Consider the following 14,362-nt stretch of genomic DNA (forward strand, 5'->3'; position numbering starts at 1 on the left):
GGTTTCCATGTATATCTAGAAGGAAAGAAAAGAGAAAGTATCAGTACAAGAAGCTGGGAAATAGAAAAAGGAAAGAATCAACACAAAAACGACTGGAAGTGGGTATTGTTTTCCCATTATTATTTTCTTTTTGAATGTAGAAGGTAAAACCAAAACAGAAAATAAAGAGGATTGAGTCGAAGGGGAAAGCGTATGTTTGTGTAAATTTACCCGGAAAACACACGCCAATGTAAGTGTATCTGAACTGTTTGTGGGTCAGTATGTACATATATATATATATATATATATTTGGGGAGGGGGGATTTCCTTAATTATTATTGATTATTATTATTATTATTATTATTATTATTATTATTATTATTATTATTGGTTTTTCTTGTCATTGTTATGTTTCATAACCGTCGTTTCGATTTGATTTGATTTCGTTCTCTTCTCCCTACATTGCTTTTTTTTTTGTGGTTCATATTTGGATCCAGAAAAGTAACTTAAAAAATGGCAACCAATCCAGACATTGAGTCAGACATTCCCCATGAGGTATACTCTTTCTTCAGGGCATTGAATAAGGCTGTTGATTCCTGGGACACAAATTTATTGCATGATATGTACGAGAACCAGTTCCCGAGTTTTACACAGAATTTTTATGTTGCAGGCCCAGGTCAGTTTCGCCCATGGCCGTCGCTTCGTATTAAGGCAGTTTCTGATTGCTTTAAGAATCGCACAGCAGAACAGTTGTACTCCTTTCTGCGTTTCAAGCATCTCTTTACAGACAGAGGTGTGAAATTAAGTGACGCCAAATCTTCCTGGGAAACATTCAGCAATCTCTTTACTGCTCTTCCATCAGGGAGCTGTGATGTTCCAAACTGGCTTCTCTGGGACATATTTGATGAATTTTTGTTTCAAATGACTGTGGTGTATCAGAAGCGTTTTGCCGGAAGAGTTGAATGGTCGGTGAGTGAGGCGGTACAAATGCTTCAAAGAGTTGTTGCAGAATCAGGTATTGAGGAGGCTATTCAAACGGAGAATCCTGATGAAATCACTAAGCCTGGAGCCAAACACGCTCAATGGATGTGCGGATTTTTTGGAATTATTACCTTATCCAAGATTGATGTTTTGCTAGGTGACTACAATGGTGCATTGAATGCTTTGGAGACGCTGGATATCTATGGTCGTGGAAGACAGGTTCTACTGACTATTGCTCCTGCAAACGTTTCACTTTTGTATCATGTGGGTTTCAGCTATCTTATGCTTCGTCGGTACGCAGATGCCAGTCGTGTTTTCCGTCTAAGTCTGTCAACAAAGGTGGGAAATCGCAAGTTTTCAGAGAAGATGCAACTTGATTGTGCTTATATGCATGTTATTTCATGCATTTTGGGTGGTATGCAACCAGATAATTTAAGCTGGTTAATGGAACCACGAAAACTCTCAGCCTTTGAAGACGACAAGGAACTTCTTGCAGCTGGTGATGAGGAAAGATTCCGTGAGGTATTTGATCGGTGTAGCCCAAAATTTCTCGCCGTTCCGCCCATAACTACTAGTGTGTACAAGGGAACAGAGGGTAAAGAGCTTCAGGCGCGTCTTTTTCGTCGAACCGTTAAACAGCAAGAGGATATCATTAAATTGCGCGGCTATCTTGGCGTTTACCAGACGACCACTACTGAACTTGTGAAGACTATTCTAGATGTGGATGATGGATTTGTTCCACTTTTTGCCATGAAGCTACGCTCACGACAGCTTGTCCACGATGGTGTTTCGGCAGACCTATTGTCGGGAACGTTTGCTGTTCGTGCAGCTCTTGACTGTACTGTTAAAGGTGAGAACATCAATGTTGTTCAGAAGTCTTCGTATCGTACGACTGAATCTAAGTACTGGATGAGAATCAACAATTTGCGCCGGCGGTACAGGCACTTTGAAAACCAGAAGCAAGAAAGACAAGAGAGACAAGAGAGGCGTCAGGCACAACATGTTTCAACCGTTAATTGAAATTTTCTCTCTTTTTTCTTTTCGTCTTTCTTCCACCTCATCATAAGGATCTAGCTGCATAAGCAGCTTGGATCCTCGTAATAAAAAAAAATTAGGCAAGGAAAGGATTCATATTACATTTGTGTGAGTGTCACCGTTCTTTTTTTTTTCGGCTGACAACTTCTTTCTGTCAGAACCCTTTTGATTCGTTTTCTTGTCTTTCATTTCACTGACTTTGTCTTTGCGTATTTTTATTTTTCCCCTTTCCTTTTTTCTCCTTCTTTCGTTTCTCCTGGTTTTTAATACTGTTTGTGCATCTCCTTTACATTTGTTTTTTTTTTTTGTTTTAGTTGCCCTTCTCACTGAGTCTGCAAGACATATATGTTTTTGGGTGAAGATGATGATTTACCTGAACCAACTCTCCGTAACCCTAGACTTTCGCAGGAGGCACGTTTGCTTCGATTAGAGAAGGAAATGGCTTTGTTGAAGCAACAGCGTTGTGGATATCACGGAGGACCGTTGCAATTCTCGGAACGATACAGTGATTTTAACCCCGCAGAAAATCCCGAAAAAAAGCTAGAGCGATCGAATTCTATGGATTCTGGTCTCGATACCTCATCTGACTTTCGTAGCGATAATGGACGAGGCGATAAAGTGCAGTACGAGTTAAGGCAGCTCGTCCCACATCTCTCACCAGGATTTACCTGTTCCGAACGTGATGCGGTGTTGCTTCTTTCTGCTATACGCTCGGGTTTTACAGCAGGGGGAACGGAATCATGGGGGGAACGCGTTGCATCATTAGACTCAGAGCGACGCACACTCCAGAACAGGTTTGATAGGAAGCATCAAGAGTGTGAAGAGCTTAAAGATGCGGTGGCAGACCTCAGGCAGAGGCTTCGAGCGACGCAACAACAGGCACAAGCCTCGTCTTCCTTATTGTCACAGAAACGAGAGGAGGTACGCAAACAGCTTCTTCTTGAGGAGTCAAGAACACAAAAGCTTCAGGTGCGTAACGGAAAGCTGGAAATGGAGCTTGAACGTCTAAAAGATATGTTGCATTCTCAAATGCGAAAGTAGGAATGTATGGGAGTGAATACTTGGAGGCAGAAGAAAAATTTTTTATCCGTACCTTTCAGAATGAACGTTTGCGGAACTTGTCCCATTTGACAATGCTTATGGGAGGAAAATCAAAACTCTTGTTTTCTTTCATTCGTTATGGGTTACAGTGTAGATGAATACCGAATCTTGCTCTACTATGCGGTAAATGTTTTCAAGTTCCTTTCATAATAAATTTTGACGGTACCCCCTCCCCCTTCTCTCTCTCTTTTTCTTCTTTCTTTTTATTTTTGTTTTTGTAAATCTAAGCAATAATTTTTTCCTTTTTTTGTTACTTATTACCCTCTTTTTTTTTCTTCTTGATGCATTGATATTGCATTTGCATTTTTTTCTTTTACAGTGTTACTCAGCATTAAAAAATCTGAACAAAAATGGGAGTTGATCGCAAAGTGCTTCATGAGGGTAACGGTGTAAAGCCAAAGAAGGGTGATGAAGTCACGGTACATTGTACCGGTTACATCGCTGAAGGCAGGAAAAAGTTCTGGTCAACGCTGGATGACAACAAGGAGTTTTCATTCCGTGTGGGGCTTGGACAGGTGATTCGTGGTTGGGATGAGGGAGTATTGCAGATGTCAATTGGTGAGAAGGCAGAGCTGACCCTTTCTTCTGACTACGCGTACGGGGAGCGAGGATTTCCAGCATGGGGTATTAATCCGAACGCCGCCTTGATTTTTGAGATTCAACTGTTAAAGATAAACTAAGCTTTATGATTAAAGCTTGGGTGATTCTGTAGCAACAGTAGAGACATTTTTCTTCTTAAACTGTATTATATATATATATATATATATATAGAGAGAGAGAGAGAGAGAGTGTGTGTGTGTGTGTGAATGTGTTTTTGTATAGTTTTTTTTTTCTTTCTATTGAATAGTCACTTTTTACTTCCTTCTTTTTTTTCTCTGTTCAACTTGTTTCCACGTAGCAACGCAGCTGTGGGTGAAGGAAAGAGGTTGAACCCGACTGATTGATGTCTGTTAAGTATTCTATAGTGGTTCCTACGTACAAGGAGTACGGGAACATTGAGCCGCTCACGCGGCAGCTCTTCGCCGCACTGCGGGATGCCGGCTTTGCGGCGGACGCTGTTGAGATGATCATCGTGGACGACAACTCGCAGGACGGCTCCGTTGAGGCGGTGAGGCGGCTGGAGGGCGAGGGGTACCCCGTCAGCATCGCCGTCCGCAAGACGGAGCGGGGGCTCAGCGGCGCCGTCATTCACGGCCTCACCGCCGCGCGGGGGACTTTTCTCCTCGTGATGGACGCGGACCTCCAACACCCGCCCGTCGACGCCCCGCGCCTCCTCCGCGCCCTTGAGCGCCCGGCCGTCGAGTTCGTCTGCGGCACGCGCTACGGCGGGGGCGTCGCCATCGACCGCGACTGGCCGCTTTACCGAAGAATCATCTCGTGGGGCGCCCGACTCCTCGCACGTCCACTGACCCCACTCAGTGACCCAATGTCAGGATTCTTCGCCATTCGCAAGGATGTCTTTCTGCGCGGCGCAGACGCTTTGAATCCCATCGGCTACAAAATAGCTCTGGAACTTTTCGTAAAGTGCCGGGTAAAGAAGTATGAGGAGGTTGGGTTCAACTTTTCTACTCGAACAATAGGGGAAAGCAAATTGACGGGAAAAGTGGCATTGCATTATTTAAAACATCTACAGGCATTGTACGTCTATTCATATGGTGTATGGATCGTTATTGCAGTAGTAGTACTGCTTTTCGCTCTTCTTCGATCCGTGAAATACATGCTTTAACCCATGTTTTAGTCAAAGCAAATGTGCGAAACAAAAGGAAGGAAAACACACACAAAAAAAAAAAAAACAATGAAAGAAAAAAAAAAAATAATGAAGGGAAGAGAGCCAAAAAAAAAAATCAAAAACAGAATGTGCCTATATCCAGGTAAAGAAAACAACCTAATGGCCACGCGAGCTTCTTGCATGTTCTCTGTGGTCTCTTATTGGAGTGTAGAGACATAGAGTTATAAAGAAAGAATGAGTTTGAATGGCGTTGTTATTATTATTATTATTATTATTATTATTATTATTATTATTATTATTATTATTATTATTAGTAGTAGTAGTAGTAGTAGTATTATTAGTATTAGTATTGTTTTTTTCTTCTTTTTTTCTCTTTTTTGCTTTCCTTCTGTTCCTGGTTGTTGTTGTTCTCGTTCTTGCGAAAGTACGCAATGAGTAAGAGAGGCGTTGTGGCGGTATTTTGTAACGCGGAGCATGAAAAAGAAGTAGCAACGAGACTTAACTCTTTGGAAGGGTTCCCATACAGATTGTTTTCACTACGTAACGGGCCATCCATGTACCTTGCTGTGCGATCCTTCTTCGCTTCTCGTGAGATGTATCGATGTGCATTGAACCTTTGTACTGGTTCTACCGAAGACGAACGTTCTGGTAGTCCTGTAGTTTTGGCTTCTCTCTTTGAACATTGTGGGGTTGCTTACGCTGGGTGTCGGTACAATTTGCTTAAGCAATCGTTAGACATTCTCTTTATGATGTGCTTTTATGCTGGAATTCCGCTTCCTAGATTCTCTGTTGTAGGAAAAAGTTCGGATATTGAGTTACTTGATCTGCAGTTTCCTGTTAGGGTTCGTAATGCTGACCCCCTTCAAGGGAGGTTTGAGTGTGATGTACAGGAGGAGTCGACATTGCAGGAAGTATTAAAGGACGCTGTGAAGAACTATAGTAAGGTGGTTGTGTGGGAAATCAAAGGAGAAAAATTGAACGAGGTAGAAGTGTTGGTTTCAGGTGCCGGTTTCTTTGCTTTTACCCAAGAAAGTATACAAGATAATATATTGGTGCAACATTTTGCTCCTGCTATAGAGAAATATACAGCATCTTTCGCAAAAGGTGTTTTGGAAAGAAATGGTTACGCTAAATTGGTTTTTAATAAAAGCAGACTTACAGATGACTTAGTCCTTGAAAGTGTAAATCTTGAATGTTCTCTCATAGAGCTGAACGCAAATATTTTCTTACCTGCGACTACCAAGGATTTTTTAGAAGAGTGTATTCGTGAGTGTGAACGAGAAGGTAAATCACAAGTTATTGAACTACGTTTTGGCGGTTCGAACAAGGGCTACTTTCTATGTGCTGCCAAAGAAATCAAAAAAGGAGAATGTGTTTTCGATGATGAAGGGCGTAGTTTTTCCATTGTCACGAAACCTTTCGTTATGAAGCGGTGGAAGCCTGAAGAAAAGGTACTATTCGCTGAGTATGCATGGCCTCTAGATGCCGATGGTCATGTATATGCTATTTGGGAAAAAGATCCATGTAGGTGGAGACCCATTAATCATTCTTGTGATCCGAATTGTATATTTGATGAGGAACATTCATTAAATGTGATCGCCGCCCGTGACATTAGTAAGGGAGATGAACTTACAATGGACTATTCTACCTTTTGTGATTATACAATGAAACCCTTTTCATGCTTTTGTGGTTCAGATTGCTGTCGTGGACTCATTGTTCCTGATGAGAACTCGTTGAAGAAGTACGGCACTCACACGTGGCACCGTCGGCCACCTCTTTATCCTTCAAAGGATTCTTAATACCTCTCTTGCATTTGAGTGTGTTACTGAGATGAAGTATTTTTACTTTTCTTTCATTTATAGGACGTTATATATATATATATATATATATATATATATATATATATATATATATATATGAGGTTTATTTGTTTTGTTAATAGGCAGATTATTTCTTTATCTTTTGATTTGGTGCGAGTGCTCTTTGCGTATCACTCCTCCAAGTTCTGTTGAAGGAAATAAAATCTCTACATCTATTTATATTCATAGTCTTGGGGTGATTTTGAATAGTTGGCGATATGTGTGTGTGTGGAGGGGTAGAAGGCACGGAAAAAAAAAAAAGGTTTCATTCATGCTCCAGAAGAACTCTGCAAACGGGATAATTAGAGGTTTATTCCCGTCAGTATTTGTCGGGTTTTTATTCATATGAGTTTTTCGCTAGTTGCGAGGCATTTTTCGTTATTTTGTTTTCTTCAGTAGTCGGGACCATGCCATGGTTGATAATCTTCTTGTATCACTTTTTCTGTGTGTACCTTTACATCTTTAGTCTGGAATCAAAAATTAGTTTGATGAAATAATGGTGGTGGTGATTTTCTTCTTCTTGTTGTCGCAAAATGACATAAAGGAGGTTTTTTAAAAAAATAATTATTTCTTATTATATCTTTCTTTTTTGGTGATTTTATGACTTTTTTTATATGTCTCCTCTTTCGTTTAACAAGGACAACTTTAAGCTTTACTGAGGTGTGCAGGGGTGCAGATATTGGGCGACTTCTTCTTGTTAGCGTTATTATAAAATGAGTTGGTGTTATCGTTTATTCCGTTACGATTTACCTTATGCTCTATTAGGTGGAATTATAGGTTGGAACTGCGATGTGTCTTGTTATGTACAGGGTCGCTCTATGTTTCCCACGCTTGCACCAGGAGATTATGTTCTATTTTTTCCGTACGCTGTCCTTAACCTTATGCAGAGTTTTTTTTCCCAACCATTGGTAAAAGAAGGTGATGTTGTAGTTGTGCGTATATCACCCGAATTAACAGTATGCAAGCGCGTGACGCGTCTCACCACCGACCGCACCATTGCGCAACAATGGAACGACGCTCAGTTCACGGAAATTGCACCCGAGTACATCCCCCCGCTTACATCGAACGTTACACAACAAGAACAAGAACAACAACATGAGCAAACAGAAGAATTGTTGGAGGAACAAGAACAAGAGGAACGGGAGGCTGCTGCTCGCAACACTCTCGCTGCTTACGCTCGAGCGCATGACTGGGACGAGTGCCTTGACCGCGTGGACCACCCGGCCGCTTGGATGTGGCTGGAGGGTGACAACCCACCGGAGAGTTTCGACTCGCGCCACACCGGTGCCATACCACTCGAGTGTCTGCGCGGGCTTGTGCTGATAAAGTTGTGGCCGGTGCCTGCTCGGTTGCCGCCGCGTGTCGCGTCGTGAAATTGTATCGTAATACAATAAGTGCAGCAGTAAGCACAACCACAAGAAGAGAAGCTGAGATGGGAATGGAGAATAACAGGGTTGTGGTTAGTGCACACCTCGTTGGTTTTTTCTTTCTTTTTTTTTCTTTCGCTGTTGTTGTCTTGTTTCCATCGCTGATGGCTGACTGGGTTTAGGGTCTGTAGCGAAGAGTCCTTTTAATTGAGGCTCTGTTGAAATGGTAGACGATGCGATTTCCGATGATTTCGCTGTAGCCGGTGTATTGAAAGAAGTGCTGCGCACCCTTCCATTCTGGAAGCTCTTTGTAGAGCTGCGCGAGGCCTACGGCAGGAAGCCAGCAGTGGTTTCCTGTAATGTATCTATAAAGAGTCGTATGGAATGTTCACATTTTATAGGGGTTGATGTGCTATGGGTACAGTCAGAAATTGTTCTTGTAAATTGGCGAAGACCGCCAAAGAGAAAAGGAGTTCCAAAAGACATTCCCAACCAATATGTTGAGATGCAGGTGAGTTTTGGGTCCATGCACTTTGTTCACCGAAATGCTCACCTTGTTGGATGTGACCGGAGTTACCATCTACAATCTGTAGTTCTTTTACAACGACCTGAACAGCTGCAATGCATAGCGGGAAATATGGTTCATTTCGCCTTTCTTGTATACGGAATGCTTCAACTATCTCTACGTGACCACTCTATAGATTCCCATAAAACTCTTCTGCTCCCCTTAACCTCTACGATTCTAATCCTTGGAATGGGAGGAAATAGCATGGAATGTGGATTACGTTATATTCTTGGTTCTCAAGCGCATATTTATGTTGCAGAAATTGAGCCTTCAGTGGTACGCACTTGTAGGTCTTCTGGACAATTGAAGGAAAATACTGAAACTCATGTTTTTATTCAATCTGCGGAGAGTGCTCTACACGATTGTCCTGAAAGGTGTGGGTTTATATTTATGGATGTATTCGAGCCACTTAGTGGATGCATGATAAACTCCATGAATCTAATAGAAAAAGCTTTTCACCGTCTGTCAGAGAATGGTATCCTCGTCATAAACGAGCATAGTCTTCCCACCACGAAAGAAATTCTACCTTTGATAGAATTATTCGGGGACGGTAACGTACAGATTATCAATGTTCACGGCTGGAATGAAAGCGTTATTACAGCAACAAAATCTGGTGGGAGCTTTGACGGACGCGGGGCACTCTGTTCAAAGAGACTTGCACAAGATGTACTAGATACATATGATATACACTTTCCAGGATGGATGCCAAGAAAGAATTTCATCAAGCGATCTAAAATATTGTACGCCAAAACAGCATCAAAAATACTTCATGCAAGAGAATGGATATCTTAAACACATATACCTGGCCCAATCAAAACAAAAAACAAACTTAAAAAAATAACAAGGCAACATACAAACAAGTTTTCCTATCACTCCTCTTTCTTTTTTTGTTCACTTATTTATTATTATTATTATTATTATTATTATTATTAGTATTATTAGTATTATTAGTATTATTATTACTTTTTCCCTTCCTTTTTTTTCTCAACTCTCTTTTCTCTCTCTTTCTCTCTGCGTGTGTGTTTGTGCGTATTTTTTTTTTTTTTTTTGTTACCTTTGGAACTGCGATCTGGTGCAGAATCCGTGCTTATTAAAAGCTATCCAAGATGGTCAACTTCACCGTTGACGAGGTTCGTGCCCTCATGGACTACCCTGAGCAGATCCGTAACATGTCCGTGATTGCGCACGTGGACCATGGTAAGTCGACTCTGTCTGACTCACTCGTGGGTGCCGCTGGCATCATCAAGATGGAGGATGCTGGTGACAAGCGTATCATGGACACCCGTGCTGATGAAATTGCACGTGGTATCACCATTAAGTCAACTGCCATTTCCATGCACTACCACGTGCCACGCGAGATGATTAGCGACCTTGCTGACGACAGGCGTGACTTTCTGATCAACCTGATCGACTCACCCGGACACGTGGACTTCAGTTCTGAGGTGACGGCGGCTCTCCGTGTGACTGACGGCGCTCTGGTGGTTGTCGATTGTGTGGAGGGTGTGTGTCCAGACGGAGACGGTGCTGCGCCAGGCACTGACGGAGCGTATTCGCCCTGTGGTCTTCATCAATAAGGTGGACCGTGCCATCCTGGAGCTGCAGCTGGATCCCGAAGAGGCCTATCAGGGCTTTGTGAAGACGTTGCAGAACGTGAACGTCGTGATTGCGACATACAACGATCCTGCTATGGGCGATGTCCAGGTGTATCCTGAGAAGGGCACTGTTGCCATTGGCTCTGGACTGCAGGCGTGGGCGTTCTCTGTCACTCGTTTTGCCAGGATGTACGCATCGAAATTCGGCGTTGATGAGGCCAAGATGTGCGAGCGTCTTTGGGGCGACAACTTCTTTGATGCCAAGAATAAGAAGTGGATCAAGAGCGAGACCAACGCTGCTGGCGAACGAGTTCGCCGTGCTTTCTGTCAGTTCTGCTTGGACCCCATTTATCAGATCTTTGATGCCGTGATGACGGAGAAGCAGGACAAGGTGGAAAAGATGCTGAAGTCGTTGAACATCAACCTTACGGCGGAGGAGCGCGAGCAGGTGCCCAAGAAGTTGTTGAAGTCAATCATGATGAAGTTCCTGCCTGCTGCGGAGACGCTGCTGCAGATGATCGTGGCACACCTGCCCTCACCCAAGAAGGCTCAAAGCTACCGCGCGGAGATGCTCTACTCTGGCGAGGCCAACCCCGAAGACAAGTACTTTGCTGGTATCAAGAACTGCAACCCAGAGGCACCGTTGATGCTGTACATCAGCAAGATGGTTCCCACGGCTGACCGCGGTCGCTTCTTTGCATTTGGTCGTATTTTTGCCGGCAAGGTGCGAAGTGGCCAAAAGGTCCGTATCATGGGTAACAACTACGTCTACGGCAAGAAGCAGGATCTGTACGAGGACAAGCCAGTGCAGCGTACGGTGCTGATGATGGGTCGCTACCAGGAGGCGGTGGAGGACATGCCTTGCGGTAACGTGGTTGGTCTTGTGGGTGTTGACAAGTACATTGTGAAGTCTGCCACCATCACTGACGACGGTGAGACCCCGCACCCTCTGCGTGACATGAAGTACTCTGTGTCACCCGTTGTGCGTGTTGCGGTGGAGGCGAAGAACCCCTCCGATCTGCCAAAGCTTGTTGAGGGACTGAAGCGCCTTGCCAAGTCTGGATCCACTCGTGGTGTGCTCAATTGAAGAGAGCGGTGAGCACATTGTTGCTGGCGCTGGTGAGCTGCACCTTGAGATCTGTCTCAAGGATCTGCAGGAGGACTTCATGAACGGTGCCCCACTGAAGGTATCAGAGCCTGTTGTCTCTTTCCGTGAAACCGTGACCGATGTGTCATCCATCCAGTGTCTGTCCAAGTCTGCGAACAAGCATAACCGTTTGTTCTGCCGCGGTGCCCCGCTGACGGAGGAGCTCTGCATTGAGATGGAGGATGGTATCAACGCTGGCCCCGAGAGCGACCCGAAGGCACGAGCCCGCTTCCTTGCGGACAAGTTTGACTGGGACGTTGCTGAGGCGCGCAAGATCTGGTGTTATGGCCCCGATAACCGCGGTCCCAACGTTGTTGTGGACGTGACGAAGGGAGTGCAAAACATGATGGAAATGAAGGATTCGTTTGTGGCGGCATGGCAATGGGCGACACGCGAAGGCGTTCTGTGTGATGAGAACATGCGTGGTGTGCGTATCAACGTGGAAGACGTGACGATGCACGCGGACGCCATCCATCGTGGTGGTGGTCAGATCATCCCCACCGCCCGCCGTGTGTACTACGCGTGCTGCCTTACTGCCTCACCCCGTCTCATGGAGCCGATGTTCCAGGTCGATATCCAGACGGTGGAGCACGCGATGGGTGGTATCTACGGTGTGCTGACACGCCGCCGTGGCGTGATCATCGGCGAGGAGAACCGCCCCGGTACACCCATCTACAACGTCAGGGCTTACCTTCCCGTCGCTGAGTCGTTCGGTTTCACCGCCGATCTGCGTGCCGGCACTGGTGGTCAGGCGTTTCCGCAGTGTGTGTTTGACCACTGGCAGCAGTACCCCGGTGACCCACTGGAGCCCAAGTCACAGGCCAACACCCTGACCCTGAACGTGCGCCAGCGCAAGGGTCTGAAGCCCGATATCCCGGGCCTGGACACCTTCCTCGACAAGCTATAGAGCATGGTTGTGACGGTGGTGGTCGTTGTGATTCTCGATCGTCAGGTGTAGGTCATAAATGAATAAAAGAGAGCCAATGTTGCACAGACCAAGCATGCCATCGCAGTTAAGAAGGAATAAAAGAAAGAAAATACAAATAGTTATGAAGGGCTGCTTTTAGTCGAAGCATATCAGTAACTACAAGAAAGTAATATATATATATAAATAAAGAAGAATGAAGAGTGAGTGTAAAAGAAAAATAAAAAGGAACTGAAACAGAAACAAACAATAACGGAGGGCGATTCTTTAGGTCGTGTGGATCTCCTTTAGGTCGTGTGGATCTCCGATAAGTCTTTATTGTAGATGTTGCACTGTGATCAAATGTGCGATAGATTTACTGAATATTGTTTTGTCGTGTGACTTGCTCTATGTGTTCGTTCTACTCTTTAAGTTGTTGCTTTTGTTCTTTCTCTCTCTCTTTCTCTCTGCGTGTGTGTTTGTGCGTATTTTTTTTTTTTTTTTTTTGTTACCTTTGGAACTGCGATCTGGTGCAGAATCCGTGCTTATTAAAAGCTATCCAAGATGGTCAACTTCACCGTTGACGAGGTTCGTGCCCTCATGGACTACCCTGAGCAGATCCGTAACATGTCCGTGATTGCGCACGTGGACCATGGTAAGTCGACTCTGTCTGACTCACTCGTGGGTGCCGCTGGCATCATCAAGATGGAGGATGCTGGTGACAAGCGTATCATGGACACCCGTGCTGATGAAATTGCACGTGGTATCACCATTAAGTCAACTGCCATTTCCATGCACTACCACGTGCCACGCGAGATGATTAGCGACCTTGCTGACGACAGGCGTGACTTTCTGATCAACCTGATCGACTCACCCGGACACGTGGACTTCAGTTCTGAGGTGACGGCGGCTCTCCGTGTGACTGACGGCGCTCTGGTGGTTGTCGATTGTGTGGAGGGTGTGTGTGTCCAGACGGAGACGGTGCTGCGCCAGGCACTGACGGAGCGTATTCGCCCTGTGGTCTTCATCAATAAGGTGGACCGTGCCATCCTGGAGCTGCAGCTGGATCCCGAAGAGGCCTATCAGGGCTTTGTGAAGACGTTGCAGAACGTGAACGTCGTGATTGCGACATACAACGATCCTGCTATGGGCGATGTCCAGGTGTATCCTGAGAAGGGCACTGTTGCCATTGGCTCTGGACTGCAGGCGTGGGCGTTCTCTGTCACTCGTTTTGCCAGGATGTACGCATCGAAATTCGGCGTTGATGAGGCCAAGATGTGCGAGCGTCTTTGGGGCGACAACTTCTTTGATGCCAAGAATAAGAAGTGGATCAAGAGCGAGACCAACGCTGCTGGCGAACGAGTTCGCCGTGCTTTCTGTCAGTTCTGCTTGGACCCCATTTATCAGATCTTTGATGCCGTGATGACGGAGAAGCAGGACAAGGTGGAAAAGATGCTGAAGTCGTTGAACATCAACCTTACGGCGGAGGAGCGCGAGCAGGTGCCCAAGAAGTTGTTGAAGTCAATCATGATGAAGTTCCTGCCTGCTGCGGAGACGCTGCTGCAGATGATCGTGGCACACCTGCCCTCACCCAAGAAGGCTCAAAGCTACCGCGCGGAGATGCTCTACTCTGGCGAGGCCAACCCCGAAGACAAGTACTTTGCTGGTATCAAGAACTGCAACCCAGAGGCACCGTTGATGCTGTACATCAGCAAGATGGTTCCACGGCTGACCGCGGTCGCTTCTTTGCATTTGGTCGTATTTTTGCCGGCAAGGTGCGAAGTGGCCAAAAGGTCCGTATCATGGGTAACAACTACGTCTACGGCAAGAAGCAGGATCTGTACGAGGACAAGCCAGTGCAGCGTACGGTGCTGATGATGGGTCGCTACCAGGAGGCGGTGGAGGACATGCCTTGCGGTAACGTGGTTGGTCTTGTGGGTGTTGACAAGTACATTGTGAAGTCTGCCACCATCACTGACGACGGTGAGACCCCGCACCCTCTGCGTGACATGAAGTACTCTGTGTCACCCGTTGTGCGTGTTGCGGTGGAGGCGAAGAACCCTCCGATCTGCCAAAGCTTGTTGAGGGACTGAAGCGCCTTGC

At 45.3% G+C, this 14,362-nt stretch overlaps 10 protein-coding genes across 10 annotated transcripts; all 10 read left to right on the forward strand.

Annotated features, from left to right (window-relative positions):
* Positions 1-492: 492 nt before the first annotated feature.
* LSM04_001230 (Translation initiation factor 3 complex subunit L) lies at positions 493-1,980 on the forward strand (the record flags this gene model as incomplete). Its single annotated transcript, XM_067339279.1, has 1 exon — positions 493-1,980. The coding sequence occupies one exon, from the start codon at positions 493-495 to the stop codon at positions 1,978-1,980; it is 1,488 nt and encodes a 495-aa protein (XP_067187724.1).
* Positions 1,981-2,340: 360 nt separating this feature from the next.
* Positions 2,341-3,036, forward strand: LSM04_004661 (uncharacterized protein; the record flags this gene model as incomplete). The annotated part of the gene is made up of 1 exon (XM_067339280.1): positions 2,341-3,036. One exon carries the CDS (start codon positions 2,341-2,343, stop codon positions 3,034-3,036), a length of 696 nt encoding a protein of 231 aa, XP_067187869.1.
* A 410-nt stretch (positions 3,037-3,446) lies between these two features.
* Positions 3,447-3,776, forward strand: LSM04_004844 (FKBP-type peptidyl-prolyl cis-trans isomerase domain; the record flags this gene model as incomplete). Its single annotated transcript, XM_067339281.1, has 1 exon — positions 3,447-3,776. One exon carries the CDS (start codon positions 3,447-3,449, stop codon positions 3,774-3,776), a length of 330 nt encoding a protein of 109 aa, XP_067187873.1.
* Positions 3,777-4,039: 263 nt separating this feature from the next.
* On the forward strand, positions 4,040-4,822 carry LSM04_006800 (Glycosyltransferase 2-like; the record flags this gene model as incomplete). Its single annotated transcript, XM_067339282.1, has 1 exon — positions 4,040-4,822. One exon carries the CDS (start codon positions 4,040-4,042, stop codon positions 4,820-4,822), a length of 783 nt encoding a protein of 260 aa, XP_067187945.1.
* Positions 4,823-5,256: 434 nt separating this feature from the next.
* Positions 5,257-6,624, forward strand: LSM04_007261 (SET domain; the record flags this gene model as incomplete). The annotated part of the gene is made up of 1 exon (XM_067339284.1): positions 5,257-6,624. The coding sequence occupies one exon, from the start codon at positions 5,257-5,259 to the stop codon at positions 6,622-6,624; it is 1,368 nt and encodes a 455-aa protein (XP_067187974.1).
* A 773-nt stretch (positions 6,625-7,397) lies between these two features.
* Positions 7,398-8,057, forward strand: LSM04_008651 (Peptidase S24/S26A/S26B/S26C; the record flags this gene model as incomplete). The annotated part of the gene is made up of 1 exon (XM_067339285.1): positions 7,398-8,057. The coding sequence occupies one exon, from the start codon at positions 7,398-7,400 to the stop codon at positions 8,055-8,057; it is 660 nt and encodes a 219-aa protein (XP_067188047.1).
* Positions 8,058-8,274: 217 nt separating this feature from the next.
* Positions 8,275-9,408, forward strand: LSM04_000891 (uncharacterized protein; the record flags this gene model as incomplete). The annotated part of the gene is made up of 1 exon (XM_067339286.1): positions 8,275-9,408. One exon carries the CDS (start codon positions 8,275-8,277, stop codon positions 9,406-9,408), a length of 1,134 nt encoding a protein of 377 aa, XP_067187710.1.
* A 314-nt stretch (positions 9,409-9,722) lies between these two features.
* LSM04_002636 (Transcription factor) lies at positions 9,723-11,295 on the forward strand (the record flags this gene model as incomplete). The annotated part of the gene is made up of 2 exons (XM_067339287.1): positions 9,723-10,094; positions 10,162-11,295. The coding sequence occupies 2 exons, from the start codon at positions 9,723-9,725 to the stop codon at positions 11,293-11,295; spliced, it is 1,506 nt and encodes a 501-aa protein (XP_067187793.1).
* Positions 11,296-11,374: 79 nt separating this feature from the next.
* LSM04_008719 (Elongation factor EFG) lies at positions 11,375-12,262 on the forward strand (the record flags this gene model as incomplete). The annotated part of the gene is made up of 1 exon (XM_067339288.1): positions 11,375-12,262. The coding sequence occupies one exon, from the start codon at positions 11,375-11,377 to the stop codon at positions 12,260-12,262; it is 888 nt and encodes a 295-aa protein (XP_067188050.1).
* A 561-nt stretch (positions 12,263-12,823) lies between these two features.
* Positions 12,824-14,352, forward strand: LSM04_004566 (Translation elongation factor EFTu-like; the record flags this gene model as incomplete). The annotated part of the gene is made up of 2 exons (XM_067339289.1): positions 12,824-13,628; positions 13,694-14,352. The coding sequence occupies 2 exons, from the start codon at positions 12,824-12,826 to the stop codon at positions 14,350-14,352; spliced, it is 1,464 nt and encodes a 487-aa protein (XP_067187863.1).
* Between the last annotated feature and the right edge of the window lie 10 nt (positions 14,353-14,362).

The sequence above is a fragment of the Trypanosoma melophagium genome (genome assembly GCF_022059095.1).
Source record: "Trypanosoma melophagium isolate St. Kilda chromosome Unknown ctg4segment1, whole genome shotgun sequence".
Lineage (NCBI taxonomy): Eukaryota > Euglenozoa > Kinetoplastea > Trypanosomatida > Trypanosomatidae > Trypanosoma > Trypanosoma melophagium.